The sequence below is a fragment of the Pseudophryne corroboree genome, chromosome 5 (assembly GCF_028390025.1).
Source record: "Pseudophryne corroboree isolate aPseCor3 chromosome 5, aPseCor3.hap2, whole genome shotgun sequence".
Lineage (NCBI taxonomy): Eukaryota > Metazoa > Chordata > Amphibia > Anura > Myobatrachidae > Pseudophryne > Pseudophryne corroboree.
The window spans coordinates 361295343-361317596 of record NC_086448.1 but is presented as its reverse complement, the minus strand read 5'-3'; the positions used below and the strand labels follow the sequence as shown (position 1 = coordinate 361317596).

Here is a 22254-nt window from a genome sequence, read left to right as displayed (position 1 = left end):
ATACAGATTTTGAATAAATCTTTGGTTAAACAGAAGCCTACACCACAGCCCTCTGGTGCCAAGGGGCACTCAAAGCATGTGCTTTCCTCCTCCCAATCCAGTCTCCATTTGAACCTCTTGAGTCTGTGGTCCTGAAATGGCTTACGCTTAAGGTCCTGTTTCTCTTAGCTATTGCCTCTGCTAGTAGGGTGTCGGACCTAGGCGCCTTGTCATGTCGTCCACTCTTTCTGATATTTCACCATTACCGGGCAGTTCTGGTTATTTGCCTAAGGTGGTGTCATCTTTCCACCTTAACCAAGAGATTGTGGTTCCGGCCTTTATCTTTTCTGGTTTGTCCTCCAAAGTGCGGTCTTTGGATATGGTACGGGCTCTTCGTATATATGTGGAGAGGACTGCCTCTATCAGGAGGTCACATTCCCTCTTCGTACTGTTTGGTTTTCAAATGTGACTGGCCTGCAAACAAGCAAAACCTTGGCCAGATGGATTAGAATGGTGATTGCACAAGCTTATGTGCAGGCTGGTCTCCCAGCTCCTGCTTCTATCAAGGCCGATTCTACTTGGTCTGTTGGACCTTCTTGGGCGGCCTGCCATGGCGCGTCCGCTGAACAATTGTGCAAGGCGGCTACGTGGTCCTCTGTGAACACATTCATCAAGTTCTATGCCTTTGATACTTTCGCCTCCCAGGATGCTTCCTTTGGACGCTGGGTTCTTGTGCCCGTTACAGTGCGTCCCCTCCCATGAGGAACTGCTTTAGGACATCCCCGATGTTATTCCCTGTGGAATCCCAGTGTACCCCGCTGCAGAAAAGGAGATTTATGGTAAAACTTACCATAGTTAAATCTCTTTCTGCGAGGTACACTGGATTCCGCAGGGCGCCCACCCTGACGCACTTAGCTTCTTTGGGTTTGTATGGCATTAGCCGCTGGTCCCTTCTACTGTCATGAGAACGTGGTTCTATGTGACTAACATCTACCGTCTCTTTACCTGCTACTGCATTAGACTGGTTAACAAAACTGAGCACCTGTGCACGGAGGCGGGATTATAGAGGAGGCGGTGCGGTGCATCCTGGGAACAGTCAGAGCTTTTAGCTTGTTGGTGCCTCGGATCAAGATCCAATTCTACACCACAATGCTATTCCCTGTGCAATCCAGTGTACCTCGCAGAAAGAGATTTAACCATGGTAAGTCTTACAATAAATCTCCTTTTCATATTATAGGTATATATTTTTGTATATTTGGATGGTTGAAATCATCAGCCATACATTTTGCTAATTTGGTAAATTCTCAGTGTCTGCTATACACCAGCAGACAAAATTATGGGACCAGTGTGAGTGGATTTGCTGGGACGGTAACTTCCTGACCTCGACACTCTCAATTTGCTGGGTGAAGTGCAAGAATCTAATGGCCCCTACACACTACGCGATTGACGGGCGAGGTGCCCGACGGCCGATACAGCCCACAGGCGACCCGGCAGTGGTGGTGGTGGTGGTGGGGTGACGGGGTGAGTGAAGCCCCGTCACTCGGCTCTATAGCAGTGCATGCTAATATGGACGAGCTTGTCCATATTGGCTTGCATGTATAAACGAGCCGGCACCAACGATGAACGATTGCGGGGCCGCGCATCGTTCATCGTTGGTGCATACACACTGAAAGATAATGAACAAGATCGTTCATATCTTTCAGTGGTATCGGCCAGTGTGTAGGGCCTATAACACCACCTCTACGTTATAGATTAATTAGCAAACTGTCAGATGCTTCCTCTTTTTCTGTTTGACTTGGGAGTGTGAAAAGAATGGTGAAAGGATGGTATAACAGTTCACATTAGTTGCATGATCAGTTGCAGTGGCTATAATTAACAGAAAATTAAATTGTAGGTGGGATCTAGTGTGTGTTGTATGTGGGTGTAAATAAACTATAAAAAGAAATATATAAATAAACAGTATAAATGACCAAAAAATTCAAACAGGGAGTGCATGTTTCAATGTATGTTTTTTCTCTATAGATTAGTTGAGCAACTGTACAGTATGCTTATTTGTGTTTGTCTGTTAGTGTGCTGCCACTATTTCTATTGTTTTTATTAAAACTAGTTTATGATAAGAGACAGCATAGCGTAGATTATAGATGAAAACTGTTACGCTACATACAAAAACGGTGTATTTGCACCTATGTGCAGCGCTTAATATGCATCCACTGGAATAAACAGTTGCATGTGTATGTACACCAGGTGCAGTATACGTCACAGTAGAGGCGTATCAACCCATGGTAGGCCTTTGTACAATGGGCCCCCACCCACCATGCAGAAACCACCCCCATCCCCCCCCCCCTCCCATACCTGTGGCTGGTAGCTACTGTATCTTCAGATTATATTTTGCAAACTGATGGCTCATGTGCATATGCTCAAAAAACCTATTGCACAGTGCTAGAGTATTTGGATTTAATGCTCCAGTGCCATCTTTCCAAAAGTATCATTATAGATGGCCGCCTGCAGCAGGTATAGGTGTAATGGCACTGGCAGTCGCACACTGGAGTCTAATCTGGGTGCAAGGGGTGTTGCACATTGTACGTCCCACTTGCTCCTACTGTATGTTATAAACCATTTATTTTATGCATTTGTCATTAGACATCTATTAAACTACAGAAACCTCTTTAATTCAACATAAACGACTCCCTGTCTCGCATATGCAAAAAATAAGCAAATAAATACAAAATTTGTTTAAACATCGCTAGTAAAAGCTATATGATAAAGAATAAACCAATTAGTATAAGTGGAGGTTTAAACTGTAGGTTTAAACCTGTGATGAGACACTAAATTGTGACTGATTCTAATTCAGTCTGTGAATGTTTTATTAAAATCATTAGAAAAGTGTCTAGGAATTAAAGTTGGTGGGTTAAAACATATGTCATACTGAAAGTAAAGAAATATGAATTTTTTGACAACTTAGGGGTGTATTCAGTTGGTGTCGGAATACAGGCAATTTTGACAGGTTTAGCCCGTTTTCGACAATGCCGATCCGACTTTTTTAAAGTCGGATCAGCATTGTCGAAAACAGGCCAAAAACCTGACGAAAATGCCCGCAAATCTGACAGAATATATGCATCCGCGGCTTATCCGCCGATCCACATGTATTTCGACAAGTCGGAAAAACGGCAAGTGATTTGAATATGTCGAATCCTGATTCGACCTAAAAAAGTCGTTAAAAGACGTTTTTCTGAGTTGTCTGATCAATTGAATAGACCCCATAATAATTTTTAAATAATGCCTCCTTAAATGGTCCTCAGCTCCTTCAGCTTGGTGAAATACTCTTATTCCACAAAACATATATTTATGTGCACACTCCTCTGCCTGATCCTCACACAGCAAGGAACACCTTGCTGTGCCTGACCCACCTAACTTCTTCCTCAGAAGATTCCACGTTTTTTTCATCTTCAAATCCATTGCTACCGTGTAATAATGGATGCATTTGCAGAAATATGTGTGTTTGTGCTGCACTTTCTTAAATTAAACTTATTTTCATACCTTTCTTGGAATGACAGAATAGGTTTATACTTAGATTTAACAGTATAACTTTTTTTTATTTATTTCCTTTCTCTGCATATACACGTGTACCCCCAATAAGCAAACAAAAAAATATAAGCAATGCATTTTGATTAACACACAATTTCCTTTAATCTCAGTTTGAGACAGCTCACCAGGGAGCTTCACTCACATGCAGTTGAGATTGCAAAGCAAATATCATTAACTTTTTTAGCAGCTTGTGTAAATCAGGGGCTCCTTACTCTAGTCCTCAAGCACCACTATCAGGTCTTGTTTTGTGGATTTTCTTTTTATCACGCACAGATGAGTTAATCTATTTTGATTGATCAGTAATTATCCCACCTGCTTCCACAGACAGAGATCCTGAAAACGTCACCGGTTTAACTGAACAAAGTAACCTTATGGATCCAATGGGAAATTTATAACACTGTGTAAAGAAGACAAGGGGAGCTGCTTCCCACAGCAACCAATTAGATGTATACCTCCCATACAGGAGGGTCAGAATACTCTGTTCCTGGACTTGCCTCTTACTGTATGATTGCCATCACCTGTGTTGAACTAGTTATTTGATAAGAAAGATGTTTCACCACAGGTGATGGAAATCATACATTAAGAGGCAAGTCCAGGAAAAGAGCATTGTGTCCCTCCTGGAGAGGGTCATGTTTGGAGGTATGCTGATGCTGCTGTCATTTATCATGTACAGTCTATAAAATGGTAGCTAGAACTTGATTGGTTGCTATGTGCAACATGTCCACTTGTCTGGTGGGAAAATTTGAATAATTAAGCTCATAAAGCCAATTTTGTCAATAAATGCTTGCTAATCCATTATGAAATACAATTCAGAAACCTTTTTCTAAAGGCAGTAGCTGAAATCTATTAAGGCAGGTTTTGTTTGAATTTACAACTAACGTTGATCGTACAAACTACAGCTTACAGATTAAAATGTCTTGTTATATATGTTGCAGTTTATATGATTAAATAACTCAGTTTCATTTACATTTGGCACTTTAGATTTTCCACTTCTGAATTTTAACACCAGTGGAAATAGTTCTTTACAAAAAGGTGCCTTCTTGCTCGGTTACATTATCACTCATGTTTATTTACAAGTACTCGCTGTTATTAACCCTGCAGTTAACCTCCTCTTTGATCACTATGCAGTGAAAGAAAGCAAAGAGACTATACAATAATATAACACTGATTCCCATTGTCAGGGGTCGAATTGTCAAAGGACTGTGAAAATTAATAAAGCATGGAAAGAGCAAGATTCCTGTTGTGTCCATGCTCCATATCCACTTTCCGTAAAGTTACTGTGCTGCATATTGACTGTTCATTTAGCCAAGGGACCAATTGCTATTTTATGTTCACTCTTCAATTGAATTGAGGTTAGATTAAACCTGTCATCCACTAATGTCTTTATGATATTATACAAGAATTTGTCTGAAAGCAACTGTTGTAATTAACCTACCTTTTTATCCTTTTACTAAAGTCAAACAGCACATATCTAAAATACATTTTTAGTTTTATATATATATATATATATATATATTTGATATTTTCCTATTAGTGTAATGTATGAAATATATTAATTTAGCCAGTTTCTTCTACATTTGAAAATCAATAATAATTATTCAAATAACAAATTTGTATTTGTATGGTTTTATACATAGTACTCTGCTGATACTGGCCAGGCTGCTGCAGGCACAGATACGGAATGTATTCAACAATTCTACAATCTTCTTACTATCTCCATTGAAATCTCTAAAAAATGGTCAGAAAAACTTCCTGGATTTGCAGCACTTCAAAAAGATGATCAGACATTATTGATTGAAACAACATTTCTTGACCTTTTTGTATTAAGGCTTTCAATCAGGTACTCTATCACTTCATAATTATTCTTTCTTATTGCATTTGTAGGTTGAATGAAACCAAACATTATATATATATTTTTTTTTCTTTTCCATTTAAGCACATGCAGAATGTTAATGCCAAATTGTACATTGTTAAATGTAACCTTTTTTTTCTCATGCTTCTTACTCTTTGAAGAGTCTAAGCATAGAAATAAGAATATTTTACAATGACAGCCATACATATTACTGGTCAAAAGTTTGTCCAGATTTAATTTTTTTCCAGCTTTTAACAAAATTGTATCTACATTTTTGACTCATCAAAGTAGCCGTCTTTTGCAGATATAACTGTTCAAGACACTTGAGACATTCTTTCTACTATGGAAATAAAATAATGTTTTAGAGCATAGGTCCTCAAACTCGGTCCTGTGGACCCCAAACCGCTCATGTTTTCCAGGTGACCTAGCAGGTGCACAAGTGTACTCATTACTCACTGTCACATTTTAAAAGATCCGCAGGTAGAACTACTTATTTCACTTGTGATTTTGTGAGATCTGGAAAACATGAACTTTTGGGGGTCCTGAGGACCAAGTTTAAAAACCACTGTTCTAGTATTTCTTCCCAACACTGTTGTAACAGTTCCTACAAATATGTTCAACCTATAGTTGTTTTGCTTTCACTTTTCTGTCCAGTTCTTCCCAAAACCAGATCAATAAGGTTTAAGTCTGGAGATTGGTGGCCATTCCATGATTTGTAACCTACAGTATTTTTCTTTTCCTCCAACGTAGTTCTGACATAACCTAAAAGTATACTTTGGCTCATTATCTTTTAGTATAAACCCTTGACCAACTAGGAAGAGACAGGACCAGACATGTGTAAGACATATTTGCATCATCTTTCAAGGCTCAATTTACTTCCATTGCTGTAGAATAGCTATATGTTCTTAAACCATTAAATTTTCCCTGAAAAAGACCATTTTAATAACTGAAATGTACATACTTTTTTTTACATTTTTCTCTAACCTAAAATTTTTATTCTTAACCTCTGCACATGTTATATCTGCCCCCCCCCCCCTACCCCTGCAGTGCATATATTTTTGCCCATTAGCTAACAAATTTGCTGCTGCGATCATATCTGGATTAGGCCCTAAGTCTCAGCTAGGTAGCACACACCCCATTATAAGTAGCTCGGGTGTGCAGTCCAGTCCAATATATTTAACTGTAAACTGTAAATATGGTGTGTTCTAAAACTTTTGAGTGATAGTGTACAATATACATGTAAAAGCAATAAAAACCTGATACAATGATAATAAGTTAAGATTGGCACACGTGGGAATAATAGGAAAAAACTTAAGACAAACAAATAAGGCAAAAGACAAAAGTTAGAAAATTAAGTGAAAGGAAGAGCAAACCTATATGTAGGGCATATAAACACTCAGATAGAGTAGGACAGATGGACAGAGAAAGGTGTCCATGTTTTTGAAACATAAACCGGCGCTTTCATGTTGCATGAAGTTTGTTCTGAATTATTGAAAAATAATAATACCAAGTTACAGATTTCAGAAAACAAGGGAATACTATATTAGGGTCATATGTAGGATTGATTTAAACATACAAAGTAAGCAGTGTATTTAAAATACTGTAAAAGTCCTTATATAGTAGTGTCAGAGATTAGAAATGCAAAATGATATTTGTCATGTGTCTCATTCCCTTTGCTCAGAATCCTTTCATAGTCTTGTATTTAAATCCATTTTCCATATGTAGAAGGGGGTGTGTACATACTCTTTGTCACCTATAGCTGGAGATTTTATAAAGGTGATTCGGCACATGTAGGATTAATATCAAGACTATTATGCAGAAACAGTTATAGTAGCGTAGCACATTCACATCTATGAAATCAGTGAGTGTCAGACTTTCTCTTTTTGATGAAATGAACAATCACCTTTTTCAAAATAACATTTCTCTCCAAAAGAGTTGTTTGTTGCAGAACTCACGATATAGGTACCTGCATACCACATATTAAATACCCAAAGATGACACTCTCGCTGAATGGGACTGCCATTCTTGGTCCTGTTTATTATTGAGTTCCAAATTGTAGTAAGAATAAAAGTAGATTAAAAAAAAAGAGAGAGAGATATTTAGATAGATAGATTATTTAATTTGATTATTTTTTTATTTAGAATAAAGCATTTTTTTTTATTATTGCAATTTATTATTGCCATCCAAATATGGTGATAACCATTTTTTTCATATTGGGCAAATTGATGACAAGACCTTTTCGTTGGCAATAAGGCTTTTTATCTGTCAATAAATAGGCCCTCTCTCACTCTCCTGCCTCTAAACTACCAGGGTTACTACACTTGCCCTTCTTTCACATCAGTCATAGCTCTTGTGTCCTTCTACATTCAGCACTCACGGATAGACAGGCTCTACGCACATACCTGATAGGATACATCTCAAAGTGGGCATCAACACTCTTGGCATACTAAGTCAGGCTGGAAGCTCCCAGCTGGGATGTGCATCTCACCTCACTATAACTCACAGCATTGCTGTGATTATCGTTACATACAATTTAAAGGATACTGTTCTAAAAAATATTTTTGCATAAAATGGCTTACCTTTTTATTTTATTTTGTTGCATATGTTAAGTTTGGTATATTTGGTTACTTATCATGTAGTGTATCATGTAGTTAAATTTGAACTTTGGATAGTATGAAATAGACTCCATCACAACCTGGAACAGATGTAGACTGTTTTTTTTCCCCGATTTATTAAGTAAAAAATGTGTTAATTTTTTTTAACTGTTTTTCTATCTATATCCAGGTCAAATGTTTCTGCAGATGAATTTGTGTTTTGTAATGGACTTGTGCTGCATAGACTTCAGTGCCTTCGTGGATTTGGAGAATGGTTGGAATCAATTAGAAATTTTTCATTACATTTACAGAGCCTTAACCTTGATATCTCAACTGTAGCTTGTCTATCAGCTGTGTGTCTTGTTACTGGTAAGTATCGTAAAGTTAACAGGGTTTAAACTGTGCATATGGATGGGTATGTGGATGGCAAGGTATTTGAGGGAACAATGAGCATTGCCAAATTTGGAGAGTATAGGTAAGGAAAGGGACAAGTGAGCCATAGGGTTCAATGGGAGAATCGGTATCCAGAAAATGAGCTAAATAAAGCAGTGGTTTGCATTATAGCCGGCATAGATGTAGCTGGGTCAGAAATAAGTAACATAATTTAATTTGCAAATAGTGACACTTTACACTTAGGGGTACATTTACTAAGCAGAGATAAGAGCATAGAAGTGAGTCAGTGGAGAAGTTGCCCATGGCAACCAATCAGCACTGAAGTAACATCTATAATTTGCATACTATAAAATGATACAGAGCTGTTGATTGGTTGATGAGGAAATATCTCCACTGGCTCACTTCTCCGCTCTTATCACTGCTTAGTAAATGTACCCCTTAAGGAGGTAGGCATCTGTCCCCGGGATCATATGCTGCCATTGTGCAGGAGAAACATAGGCTCTGTGCATAAATTTAAGGTGAACCTCCTGTAATGCAGATGACTTCAAAATTTTCAAAATCCTGGTAGGAAGAGAGAGAATAGTACTGACAATTAGGTAAACCTTTAGACTAAGTTAATTGGAGTGAATTCCACAGTTTCTCTGGGTCTTGCATACCCAGATGTGGGTAAAGATTTCTCATTCTAAATATATTTGTAGTCAGAAGACATAACAAGAAGTCAAACATGTCTGTGGAGTGGGAAGTGTGACTTGGATGTTGAAGGGGGTTAGGGAGCACAAAGTGGCATAACTGTAACTACATAAAAAAGTGAGAGTGAGGCAGATTAAATTTGACCCGTAATAGCATAAAGTAGAGCATATAGCCGCTCGGATCAAACACATCAGAGATGGCTTTAATTCCTTAACACTTCCACTCAGAACACCACTGGGCAAAATTGATAAAAGTAGCTAAAATTAGGTAACTTGGACCTGATTTGGGCCTAATTCAGACCTGATCACAACAGCAAAGTTTTTCTCTAATGGGTGAAACCATGTGCACTGCAGGTGGGGCAAATGTATATGTGCAGAGATAGATTTGGGTGGGGTGTGTTCAAACTGAAATCTTAATTGCAGTGTAAAAATAAAGAAGCCAGTATTTTCCCTGCACAGAAACAAAATAACCCACGCAAATATAACTCTCTGCACAAGTTATATCTGCCCCACTTGCAGTGCACATGGGTTTGCCCATTAGAGAAAAATTTTGCTTTTGCGATTACGTCTAATTAAGCCCTTTGTTCCTATAGTATTATTAGCATTAATAACATTCATTTCCAGTAATTTCCAGTCAATTTTGACCTCCTTATCATACACTCTCCTGAATGAAATGGCAACTGAAATCATGAGGGAGGGACTTACATGCAATCTAAAACCTGTGATTCAGTCTTTAAATCTGAGTTCCATACTTGAGGGAAGACCCGACTAGGTATTCAGTCCATTTAGATCCCCAAAATTGGATCTGAACTGGGTCTGTGCTGCTCCTCTGTAGTTTAAATAGTGGTATTTTCTTTACAGAAAATGTGCCTACCCCAGTGTAGATACAGTCTAAATTATCTGCCAAACACTCACACTAGGATCAATTTTAACAGAAACCAGTTAATTTGCCAGTATGGTTTTGTACAGTGGGAAGAAACCAGAGCAACCGGAAAAAATCATGCAAACACAGATATTTATAAATTTAAAAAAAGCATAACGGTCAGATTTGCATTGACATCATGCCAAGAAGACAGAATATCTGCAGTGATCACAGTTAAACAAGTGTTGTTGCTCACTCGTCTGGAAAAGGGATTTAAGACCATTTCCAAGCAGTTTAAATATAATTTTTGTGCAGTTAGGAAGATTATTTACATATGGACATATGAGCACCTCAGAAAATTCTCCAAGAGTTGCAATGGTATGATTCTGATAATGAGAAATCACAGAACCCAAAAGCTACATACTGCACACGCTCTGTAAGTACAGTAAATGACCCTGAAATCAGAAAAATACTGAAAGTATAGATTTAATGGAAGGATAACCAAGAGAAATCCCCTTCTCCATGTCCAAAGTATAGTTGATTGATCTTAATGCACAACTGAACATAGTGTATCACCACAGGAACCTCATACTAACTGTCAAGCACATTGATAGACGAGTTATGGTTTTGGTTTGTTTAGCAACCACAAAACCTGGATGCCTCAAAATAATTGAATACACAAGAACCTCCTCTTTATACCAGTATATTCTAGAGAAAAATGTCCATCTACAGTATCTGACAACTGTAGCTGGGATGAAATTGGATCATAACATGGGACAATGATCCTAAACACAATAGCAAATCTACAGCTGAATAGATAAAAAGTAAATAAACAATTGAATGGCTAAGTCAAAGTCCGTTGTGTGACTTCCTATGAGACTCTGTGGAAGTACATTTAGAAATGTGCATAAACAAATGCACTCAAACTTCAAAAACTGAAATGGTGCTGTAGGGAGGAATGGGTCAAAATTCCTTTTGCAAGGAGGGACTAAACATCAGAATTTTAAAGTTTTCTCTGGTACCAACCTGTCCCAAGGGGATGTTGAAGAAAGGCGAGAAGCGGCTGTGCAGATATTAGCAGAATTTCTTGAGGCTGATAAGAAAATCATGATCACTGGAAGTCTTACACGCCCAGCCAAAAGTTAAACCTTAAGCCTCCTAAAGATTATGTCACTACTTAGATTAAATTAATGAACTCTGTGATATTCCTTATTCCTGGCTAATCACTTCCAGAATATATGACAGGAAAACATGCAAGTAATTATACATTTACTTTATCAAAGTTTCTAAATCTACAGCTGTGCTATCTACAACTCTTACAAGCCTAGATCAGAAACCACACCAGTTAAAGAGAGAGACCACCACATTGTAGATGATTGGCACTGTCTGCAGGTTTTCCCTGTTGTTCTTATTCTGCTCTAGAAATTGAAAAGCCACACACTTGACAGCATGTTTGGCAGAGTCACTGTGGGGGTGTCAGGAATTGTGGCATAAGTGGCGTTAGAGATCTGTAAGAGCTCTTTTTTTATATTTTAATACAAAAATAGAATATATATGAGAGATCTATTATGACTGCATATTGAAACAGAGTATCAAGAATTTAGGATTACACATGGGTAGATCTGTATGATATCACATTGGTTTGCAGAGTGCCAGGTACATAGGATTGCACATGGATAGCAACATACCAAGAACTTATGATTGATAGAAGTGTGTCAGGAACTTGATTTTGCACACTGGTAGCATAATGTCACATACTCAGGTAGTGCAAGGGTAGCAGAGTGTGAGAAACTCATGACTGCCTGCCATTTAAGTATCAGGAACTCAAGAATGCTAACTGGTAACAGGATGCCAGGAACTTAGAATAGCACACTGTGACATGGTACGAGACTCATGACAGTACAATGATGATATGATGCCAAGAACTTAGGATAGCACACTGGTAACAAGATGCCAGGAATTTAAGATAGTACTTGGAATGGTCTGCCATAACCTGTGGATTGAAAACTAATGGCAGTGGGCCTGGAACTAACACTGTAAACAGGATTCAAAGAACTTATTAAAGCAGAAACACTGGACCTGTAACTGTGTTGTAGCATAAGCTCACCAATGACCTGGCCTCAATTGTGGTGAGAGCCAAGGAAGTTTTAGAGGCCAAGTAACAGGTTTAGCTTATTAACTGCTGGGGAATGCTACAAGATTGATTAACTGCTTCATTGCTGGAACAGCACAAATCCACGATACAGCAGCAACTCAGTTAGTAGGGACCAGAGCTTGAAGTCCTGACAGTACAGCCTTTCTTCCATAACAAATTCCAGACACCATAATAAACAGTTCTGTGGTTTGTTCTGGAATGGATAATAAAGATATTAGCTATCGTGGGTGAATAGAGTCCAGGGACTATGGATTGAAGAACAATGTGTCTGAAGAACAATGGAAAGAGACACAAGTTAGCCAACAAAGCTGGTGGATGTAATTTATTGTAAGTAAAGATCTGTGAACATGGTCTGCAGCTTGCAATTCATAAACTTCTGAAATTCTTACAAGCTAAGGGGGTAATTCAGACCTGATCGCTAGGGTGCCCAGGACTTACCAGCTGCGATGATCGGGGCCGGAGCTGACGTCAGGAATCCTCCCACAAAACGCCGGGTCCCTCCTGCATTTTTCCGAACGCTCCCTAGAAACGGTCAATTGCCACCCACAAATGACCTCTTCCTGTCAATCTCCATGCGTTCGCTGGTGCTTTCGGATTTTTCGCACTATCCCGTCACTAACCGGCGCTCTGCGTTGCTGTGGAACGTTGTGCCTGCGCATTGCGGTGCATATGCATGCGCAGTTCAGACCTGATCGCCCACTGTGCGAAAACACACAGCAGCGATCATGTCTGAATTAGCCCCTATGTCTGGAGCATTCAGCAGAGCTTGCACCATAGATATTGCTTGGATTGAGATTATAGTGATAGAAGTCAGAAAGCTGAGTTAGTCATATGGCAAGGCAGTAGTTTCATAGACATACTGTAGATGCACATTGCTTGTTTGTTAGTTGGATGTACTTTTCTCCCTAAAATGTCAGGAGTTTTGCATGAGGTAGAAAGTAGAGACATGCCTGGTACCTGGAGATAAAGGAGAATGGATAGTAGACTTTGATTTAAAGGGTATTGTGAGGGCTGATGAAAAGGTGTATTTTAATTGGAAGTTTGAAACTTGTGAGAATGGTAGTAAATATGGTTTGGTAAGGAAGTGAGTTCCAGAGTAGTGGGAGAAATATTGGTGTGTAAAAAGATAGCAAAGGTGGCGTCAAGGTGACAACTGGAAGAAAAATGGAGTGGGTAGAAAGGAGTGTGGATAGTAATGAAATTGGGGGTTCACTACGGCTGGCCGGCGGTCGGGCTCCCGGCGACCAGCATCCCGGCGCCGGGAGCCCGACCGCCGGCTTACCGACAGCGTGGCGAGCGCAAATGAGCCCCTTGCGGGCTCGCTGCGCTCGCCACGCTACGGGCACGGTGGCGCGCTACGCGCGCCACACTATTTTATTCTCCCTCTATGGGGGTCGTGGACCCCCACGAGGGAAAATAAGTGTCGGTATGCCGGTTGTCGGGCTCCCGGCGCCGGTATACTGAGCGCCGGGAGGCCGACCGCCGGCATACAGAAGACCACCCGAAATTGGAGCTGTTGGAGGGGATAGTGTGATTAAGTGCTTTGTGAGTCAGGAGTTTGAATTGGATTTAGGGGGTATGGGTAGTGATACATATCAGAGCTGTTCTAAATAAAAATTAGACAATCGGCAGCATTCATGATATGTTGAAGTGGAGAACAGCAAGTAAAGGAGAAGTCAGGGGGGAGAAGGATACAGTAGTCAATGAGGTAAAGAATGAGTGTGTGAAAGTATTTTGGTGGCAGCAGGCATGAGAAATGACCGATCCTAGAGTTTGAAGATGTGGAAATGGCTAGAATTAGATATTTTGAATACTCAGGCTAAAGGACAGGGAGGAGTCAAGGATTGCAGTGGACTTGGGAGACCACAAGAAAGTAGATGTTATTGACAGAAAGCGAGAGAGGCAGAGGAAGGGTTAAAATGTATGGGTTCGGATTTGGACATGTTTAATTTAAGAAATGCTGGATCACTAAGGAAGATATGGCAGAGTGGAGGTTGGGGAGAGAGATCAGGGGAGAAACATCTGAAGTACAGTAGCTGATGAGTTGTCTACAAGAGGGGTTAAGAAGATAGGGTCTTGCAGAGGAAGACTGAGGGGGTGTACTTAGAGCAAGGTTCAGAAAAGGAACAATGAGAGAGACGATAGATTCAAGGAGACCAATAGAGTTTGTAGGTAAAAAGTGTCAAAGATGGGCAAAGTGGGAGCAGGTTTCAGGAGAGAGGTGGAGAAGGAATACAATATTTGAGTGGAGGTAAGGGAGGGATGGAGAAGGTTAAAGGGATAAAATATACTTGCAGATGGTACCAATCTAATATGTGAAGTATTTGGTGAATACAAAAGCCACAGAGGAAGAAGGGCAGGGGAGGAGTAGGTGGAAGGAGGACGGAGTTTAAGGTGGTGAAGAAAAATCTTTAGTGTGGTTAATGGAAGAGCTGTAGGAGGAATGTATGAATTTGAAGTCAAGTGAATCATTGTATGAGTCTGATTTTTTCCCAGTACCATTCAGCAGTGTTTGACCATTTCTAGGTGTAGCATGTACATTTAGAGTGCCATTGTTGCACTTGGTAACAGCCTTGGGAGAGGGAAGGTATGACGGTGGTAGGGAAAACGTTAAAGGAGAGAAGATAGTTGGAGAGAGGGAAGGGCGGATTAGTGAAGTCCCAGATTATGCCACGGAATGACCGCTGCAATGTGAGGAGGACCAGTATACATATTTAGGGGAAGAAAATACATTATTGTGATAGTTAATACAGTATATAATAGCAGATATGTAGACCAGATGCAAAAGTAGGAGCATTTAAGGAAAAAAGAGGTTATGGGTCAAAAAGAAGGACTGTGCCTCTATCAAATAGACAGTTTTTATGTATGCTTTCTGTTCTTAAACAGATAAACATGTGTTATGATTCCCAGCACTCCTGACCAGAGGAGATCTTATGACAATGACCAGAGCGCTGGAAATGGAATGCTGGTAACGGGAGCAGGAAAGACTAGTTGCCCCTGGCGCCCTAACTCTATTGTCTCACCCGTGCTATCGGAAATCCCTTGCGAGACTATGGTTTCTTGAGCCCTTGGCAGCCACGTTTGAAGGGCGGATTATGTCTGCCCAACTACGGTGCCCCCCGGTCTTAATGAGAGACAAAGGGAAATCCGAGGCAGGATGATAACAAGAGGACCTCTGACTGACAACAGGCCAGGGGCAACAAGCTAACTAGCAAAGACCTGAAGTATGTGCGGAAAAACCGCCAGGGAAAAGGACAACACGGCAAAGCCGCGACTCACGAACACCACTGGATGTTAAACGGTGATCAGTCAGGACTCCAGGAACAAGATGACAATTTCCGAGTACAGGACTACTGGAGACTGGAACGACCGGATACAGCAAGACTGGAAACAGACTCTCAGCAAGCAAGGACAGCATGCAGGAAGCTATTACCGGCGTCTGTGAGAAGCCCTGAGAGTGCATATAAACAGGAGTCCTCCAATCAGCTGCTGACAGGGCTGATTACATAAATGCCGTGCAGCTACCTTGCTGCACGGCCAGGAAACAGGTGCACAATCATTTTAACTGGACCCAGCAACGGGGAACGCGGTCCGCCAGTGGCGTCCCCGTTGCTAGGGTCCGTGCGGCTCAGTGCGCCCGGCGTCTAGCGTTGCCAGGGAGCCGGCGGCTGTACGCGTACGGCGTCCCTGGTTGCTAGGCGCCGGGCCGCACCGACGAGCAGACCCCGGCGCCTAACAGTACCCCCCCCTTGAGGAGGGGTCAAGGAACCCCCAAAGCCAGGCTTCCGAGGAAATTCCCGAAAAAATGCCCTCTTGAGCCTCGGGGCATGAAGATCCTTATCCAGGACCCAAGACCTTTCCTCTGGACCATAGCCTCTCCAGTGAACCAGAAAATAAAGCCTGCCCCGGGACAATTTGGAATCAAGAACCTTCTCCACCAGGAACTCCTGTTGTCCCTGTACATCCACTGGAGATCTTCCCTGAGAGATCTTCCGAGGAAATCTACTGGAAGAAACGTATGGTTTCAACAGGGAGCAATGAAACGTATTTCCAATCCGGAGAGATCTTGGTAAACGTAACCGGAAAGCAACTGGGTTGACTTTTTTAATAATATGAAATGGTCCAATAAATTTGGGTCCCAATCTAGCCGAGGATTGTCGAAGTCTAATGTTACGAGTCGACAACCATACCCTATCTCCCACCTTAAAAGTGCAAGGACGTCGGAGCCTGTCAGAAATTTTTTTCTCTTGAAAGGCCGCTTTTCTGAGAGCAAGGTGCACTTTTTTCCAAATGGCTCTGAGATGGGAGGTTAAGGTTAGCGAGGAAACTGAGGAATGTTGAAAAAAAGAATTAGCTCTGGGGTGAAAACCAAAAACTGAAAAGAATGGAGACACATTAGTGGAGGAATGACAAGAATTATTGTAAGCAAACTCCGCCAATGGAAGAAACTCGGACCAATCATTCTGGAGTTTGGCTGAGTACAAACGCAAATACTGTTTCAATGATTGGTTAACTCGCTCGGTTTGCCCGTTGGATTGGGGGTGGTAACCGGATGTTAATGACAATTTCATCTTTAATGAAGCACAAAAACACTTCCAGAATTGTGCAATGAATTGTGGACCCCGATCAGAAACAATATCAGTGGGCAACCCATGAAGTCTGAAAACATGGCGGAGAAACAAAACTGCCAATCCTTGGGCAGATGGCAGTCGGGGAAGAGCAATGAAATGAGCCATCTTGCTAAAACGGTCCACTACCACCTATATGACTCGGAATCCGGCTGAAAGGGGAAGGTCTACCACAAAATCCATGGAAATATGAGACCATGGCCTGAGGGGGACATTTAAGGGCATAAGTTGCCCGATAGGCAAGGAACGGGGAACCTTATGCTGTGCACAAACCTGACATGAAAAAACAAACTCCTTAACGTCTTTAGAAAGACCAGGCCACCATACTGAGCGGGAGACTAACTCCAAAATCTTAGAGATCCCCGGATGCCCGGAAACTTTGTTATCATGGAACTCAGTCAAAACAGTAGCTCTCAAAAACTCAGGGACTAAAGACGACCAGCAGGAGTATTTCCAGGAGCTTGGTGTTGAAGCTGTTTTAACTGGGTAAATAAATCTTGTGTGAGGCCTGCCCAAATGACTGAAGATGGAATTATGGGAGTAACAGGACTGTTATTGTGAACCGGAAGAAAACTGCGTGACAGGGCATCTGCCTTGGTATTCTTGGAACCTGGCCTGAAAGTGATAATAAATTTGAAACGAGTAAAGAATAAAGCCCAACGAGCCTGCCGGGCATTCAGCCGCTTAGCTGATTCGATGTATTGCAGGTTTTTATGGTCAGTCAATACTGAAATAGTATGTGTTGCTCCCTCCAGCCAATGCCTCCACTCCTCGAAAGCCCATTTTATTGCCAGTAACTCCCGGTTACCAACGTCATAGTTGGATTCAGCGGAGGAGAATTTCCTGGACATAAAGGCACAAGGATGTAGTTCCAGAGACTCCGGATCCTTTTGAGATAGGATAGCCCCCACTCCAACCTCCGAGGCATCAACCTCCACAACGAAGGGCAATTCTGGATTGGGATGTCTGAGGACTGGAGCCGAGACAAAAGCTTGTTTCAGGGCCCGAAAGGACAACTCGGCTTCACGCGACCAGTTGGTAGGATCCGCTCCTTTCTTTGTCAGAGCCACAATGGGAGAAACCAGATCGGAAAAAGAATGAATGAACCTCCTATAATAATTCGCAAACCCTAAAAAGCGCTGAATTGCTTTTAAATTGGTGGGTTGCGCCCAACTAAGGATGGCCTGGAGCTTCTTAGGTTCCATGAAAAATCCCAGAGGGGAAATAATGTACCCTAAAAAAGATACCTCCGTGACATGAAACTCACATTTCTCCAGCTTGGCATATAGATGATTCTCACGTAACTTTTGAAGAACCTGACCCACCTGGGTAACATGTTGTTCAATTGAGTCAGAATAAATCAGGATGTCGTCTAAGTAAACGACCACGAATTTCCCTAGGAAGTCACGGAGCACATCGTTAATGAGGTCCTGGAAAACTGCTGGAGCGTTAGACAAGCCGAACGGCATCACCAGGTACTCGTAGTGACCCGACTGAGTACTGAAGGCCGTCTTCCACTCATCTCCAGACTTGATTCGGATGAGATTATACGCTCCTCTTAGGTCAATTTTAGAAAAAAATCACAGCCGAACGCAGCTGATCAAAGAGGACAGAAATCAGCGGCAGAGGATAAGTATTTTTTACTGAGATTTTATTCAGGGCTCTAAAGTCAATGCAAGGTCTAAGCGAGCCATCCTTTTTCTCCACAAAGAAGAAGCCTGCACTTAAAGGAGATTTTGATGGCCTAATAAATCCTTTCCCTAAGCTCTCCTTAACATAATCATTCATGGCCGCAGTTTCTGGCCCGGATAAAGCATATAACCTTCCCTTTGGCAATGCGGCACCAGGAATTAGCTTAATAGCACAATCATAAGGCCGATGTGGAGGCAGAATGTCTGCATTGCCCTTGGAGAACACATCAGCAAACTCTTGGTATTCCACGGGAATGAGTTCAGGAATGGCAGCTGCTATTCTGACTGGAAACGTAATACATTCCTTATCACAGAAGGTACCCCATTGTGAAATCTCCCCCGACCGCCAATCAATGGTGGGATTATGAAAGGCCAGCCAAGGGTGACCCAGAACCACTGGAACTGCTGGGCAATGGGTAAGGAAGAACTCGATTTTTTCAGAATGAAGAGCTCCTACCGTAAGTAGTACAGGGGGTGTACAGAGGGAAATAACCCCATTGGACAGTGGACTCCCATCTAAGCCATGCATGGTGACACACCTACCCAAAGATAACTGAGGAATGCCTAAGGCCTTAGCCCAAGTTAAATCCATAAAGTTTCCTGCAGCTCCACTGTCAACAAAAGCCGACACCGAAGAACTGAGGCTGCCAAAGGAAACTTTAGCTGGGACTAAAAGGGAGTTATTCGAGGAGATAAGCTGCAGACCTAGGTGAACCCCCTCACAATTCACCTGGTCGAGGCGTTTCCCGACTTGTTCGGACAATTACGAGCAAAATGTCCCTTACCCCCACAGTACAAACAAAGACCAGAGTTTTGCCTTCTGGCTCTTTCTTCAGGAGACAGCCGGGAGAGACCCATCAGCATGGGCTCCTCTACGTCCTCAGGAATGGAATATACACATGGAGTTGACCTGACAGGTACTCCTTTTTCAGCCCTCCGCTCTCTGAGACGACGATCAATCTTAATAGAAAGCTCCATGAGTTTATCGAGAGTCTCAGGAGCGGGATACTGAAGGAGACTGTCTTTTATAGACTCTGATAAGCCGAGGCGAAACTGACTGCGCAGGGCTGGGTCATTCCAGCCACAGTCGTTCGACCAACGGCGAAACTCCGTACAATAAACCTCTGCAGGATTCCTACCCTGTCTGAGAGCGCGCAACTGACCTTCAGCGGATGCCTCTCTATCAGGGTCATCATACAATAGCCCTAAAGACCCAAAAAAGGCGTCTACTGACAACAAGGCCGGATCCTCTGCTTTTAAACCAAATGCCCAGGTCTGAGGATCCCCCTGGAGCAAAGAAATAATAATCCCAACCCGCTGAGATTCAGTACCCGAGGAGATCGGTCTTAAACGAAAATAAAGTTTACAGGATTCTTTAAAATTAAAAAACTCTTTCCTATCACCAGAAAAACGGTCAGGCAAATGCATCTTTGGTTCAGGGACTACCTTCGGGGAAGTTCGCAAAAGATCTTCCTGCGACTTCACCCGAAGGGAAAGATCCTGAACCATCTGAGTAAGTTCTTGAATCTGGCTGACTAAGAGCTGACCTGGATTTGGCCCTAAACCTGTTGGATTCATGAGGCCGATAAACTCTTACAAAACTGAATGAGAAAAAAATTAAACCCCGTTTAATTTTAAGTTTTGGTATGGCCGGTAATAATGTTATGATTCCCAGCACTCCTGACCAGAGGAGATCATATGACAATGACCAGAGCGCTGGAAATGGAATGCTGGTAACGGGAGCAGGAAAGACTAGTTGCCCCTGGCGCCCTAACTCTATTGTCTCACCCGTGCTATCGGAAATCCCTTGCGAGACTATGGTTTCTTGAGCCCTTGGCAGCCACGTTTGAAGGGCGGATTATGTCTGCCCAACTCCGGTGCCCCCCGGTCTTAATGAGAGACAAAGGGAAATCCGAGGCAGGATGATAACAAGAGGACCTCTGACTGACAACAGGCTAGGGGCAACAAGCTAACTAGCAAAGACCTGAAGTATGTGCGGAAAAACTGCCAGGGAAAAGGACAACCAAAAATCCACTTGTCCAAAACTCCTACCCAGCACCGCCGGATACCAGAGTGGACCTGTGGAAGCGGAACCCTCCGCAAAATGCTCCAAAACACAAATAATAAATGGTAAAGCGGCCAAGCCGCAACACACGGCAAAGCCGCGACTCACGAACACCACTGGATGTTAAACGGTGATCAGTCTGGACTCCAGGAACAAGATGACAATTTCCGAGTACAGGACTACTGGAGACTGGAACGACCGGATACAGCAAGACTGGAAACAGACTCTCAGCAAACAAGGACAGCATGCAGGAAGCTATTACCGGCGTCTGTGAGAAGCCCTGAGAGTGCATATAAACAGGAGTCCTCCAATCAGCTGCTGACAGGGCTGATTACATAAATGCCGTGCAGCTGCCTTGCTGCACGGCCAGGAAACAGGTGCACAATCATTTTAACTGGACCCAGCAACGGGGAACGCGGTCCGCCAGTGGCGTCCCCGTTGCTAGGGTCCGTGCGGCTCAGTGCGCCCGGCGTCTAGCGTTGCCAGGGAGCCGGCGGCTGTACGCGTACGGCGTCCCTGGTTGCTAGGCGCCGGGCCGCACCGACGAGCGGACCCCGGCGCCTAACAACATGGGAGTAAATTAGTATAGGGATTCAAACACATTTTGTTTCAATTTAAGTTAAAAAGGTGACAAAGGAGTTTTGTGTTTATTGAAGTTTTTATAAATTCCTTGTGGAACTTGAGCTACAGCGTTGACATGGCTGGCAGGCTATATTGATCTTTACTTGGATTCACTGAATAAATAATGGTTGCCATAGTAATTAAGCATTCATGACAAGTAGAGAAGCAGAAAAGAAATCCAGAACACCTCATGTGTCATTTTTGTCACAAAGCAACTACACTGATGCTGTCTAAGTTCCTTAAAATAGAACAGAGATCATGAAATATTACAAAGTACTTAAATATAAAGAGTCCTGAAAATATCATAACAGACGTTATAGCATTAGCTACTTGTCACATCATTTTCAGACCAATGGGAAAAACACTGCACAGTATGTGAGGAAGGAAAATATGAGCAATAAGTATAGTCAATATGCAAATCATCAATCTAGTGTTTTTGTCGAATATTACAAATTTTTAGACATCTTGTAACTGTCATTTGCAGATTTTTATAGACGTTCATATATGTCAGAGCAGAGCGAGGGGGGCAGGATAAGCAGCTGCAGGACTGCGGGTGGTGGAGCAGCAGAAAGTCGAAGATAGGGCTGGTCATAGCGGAGCACGGGAAGGGTAGACGGAGGTGACCGAGGCCCAATATGTTAGCACTTCATACAGCATTTCAGCAAGAGCATTTCACACAGGAGAAAGTGGTGGCTCTCCTTTTGTATGTGCCAGGATAACATTGAAAATGCACACTTTTTCCATCTTAATAAATTACCGTAACTGGGAAGATAGGATGTGAAAATGAAACCCTGTCCCACATACATATCCTTTATTTCACTACTGCCAGTTTGCTCTGTCTTTGTATGTCTTCAATTAGATTCCACCTGTCGGTATGGACATATATTATGCAGTTTTTCTTTGCAATGAGCTGAATTTTTTTATTTTGTTACTTTAGTTTCTGAAATATATTTGAACCTGTATTGTGGTCAATAGGGAGCTTAACTTTGTTAACACCATCATCCTAATTATCCATTAGTCAGCAATCTAAAGTAAAGAATTTGATCAAACATTACCCCATCACTTTGTATTTATCTAGGCATTTGGCTTACTACTTTGGAATCCTGACCTCATAGAAGGCATGTAAAGGACCTAGCCCTA

The 22254-nt window shown here is 42.1% G+C and overlaps 1 protein-coding gene across 2 annotated transcripts in view; it reads left to right on the top strand.

Annotated features, from left to right (window-relative positions):
- The window catches only part of NR4A3 (nuclear receptor subfamily 4 group A member 3), a 112132-nt gene that overhangs the window by 66199 nt on the left and 23679 nt on the right, over positions 1-22254 (top strand). For both annotated transcript variants that reach the window (XM_063922656.1, XM_063922657.1), the window contains exons 6-7: positions 5202-5404; positions 8201-8379. In XM_063922656.1, the coding sequence (XP_063778726.1) occupies positions 5202-5404; positions 8201-8379 (382 nt within the window). The remainder of the gene's footprint in view (positions 1-5201; positions 5405-8200; positions 8380-22254) is intronic.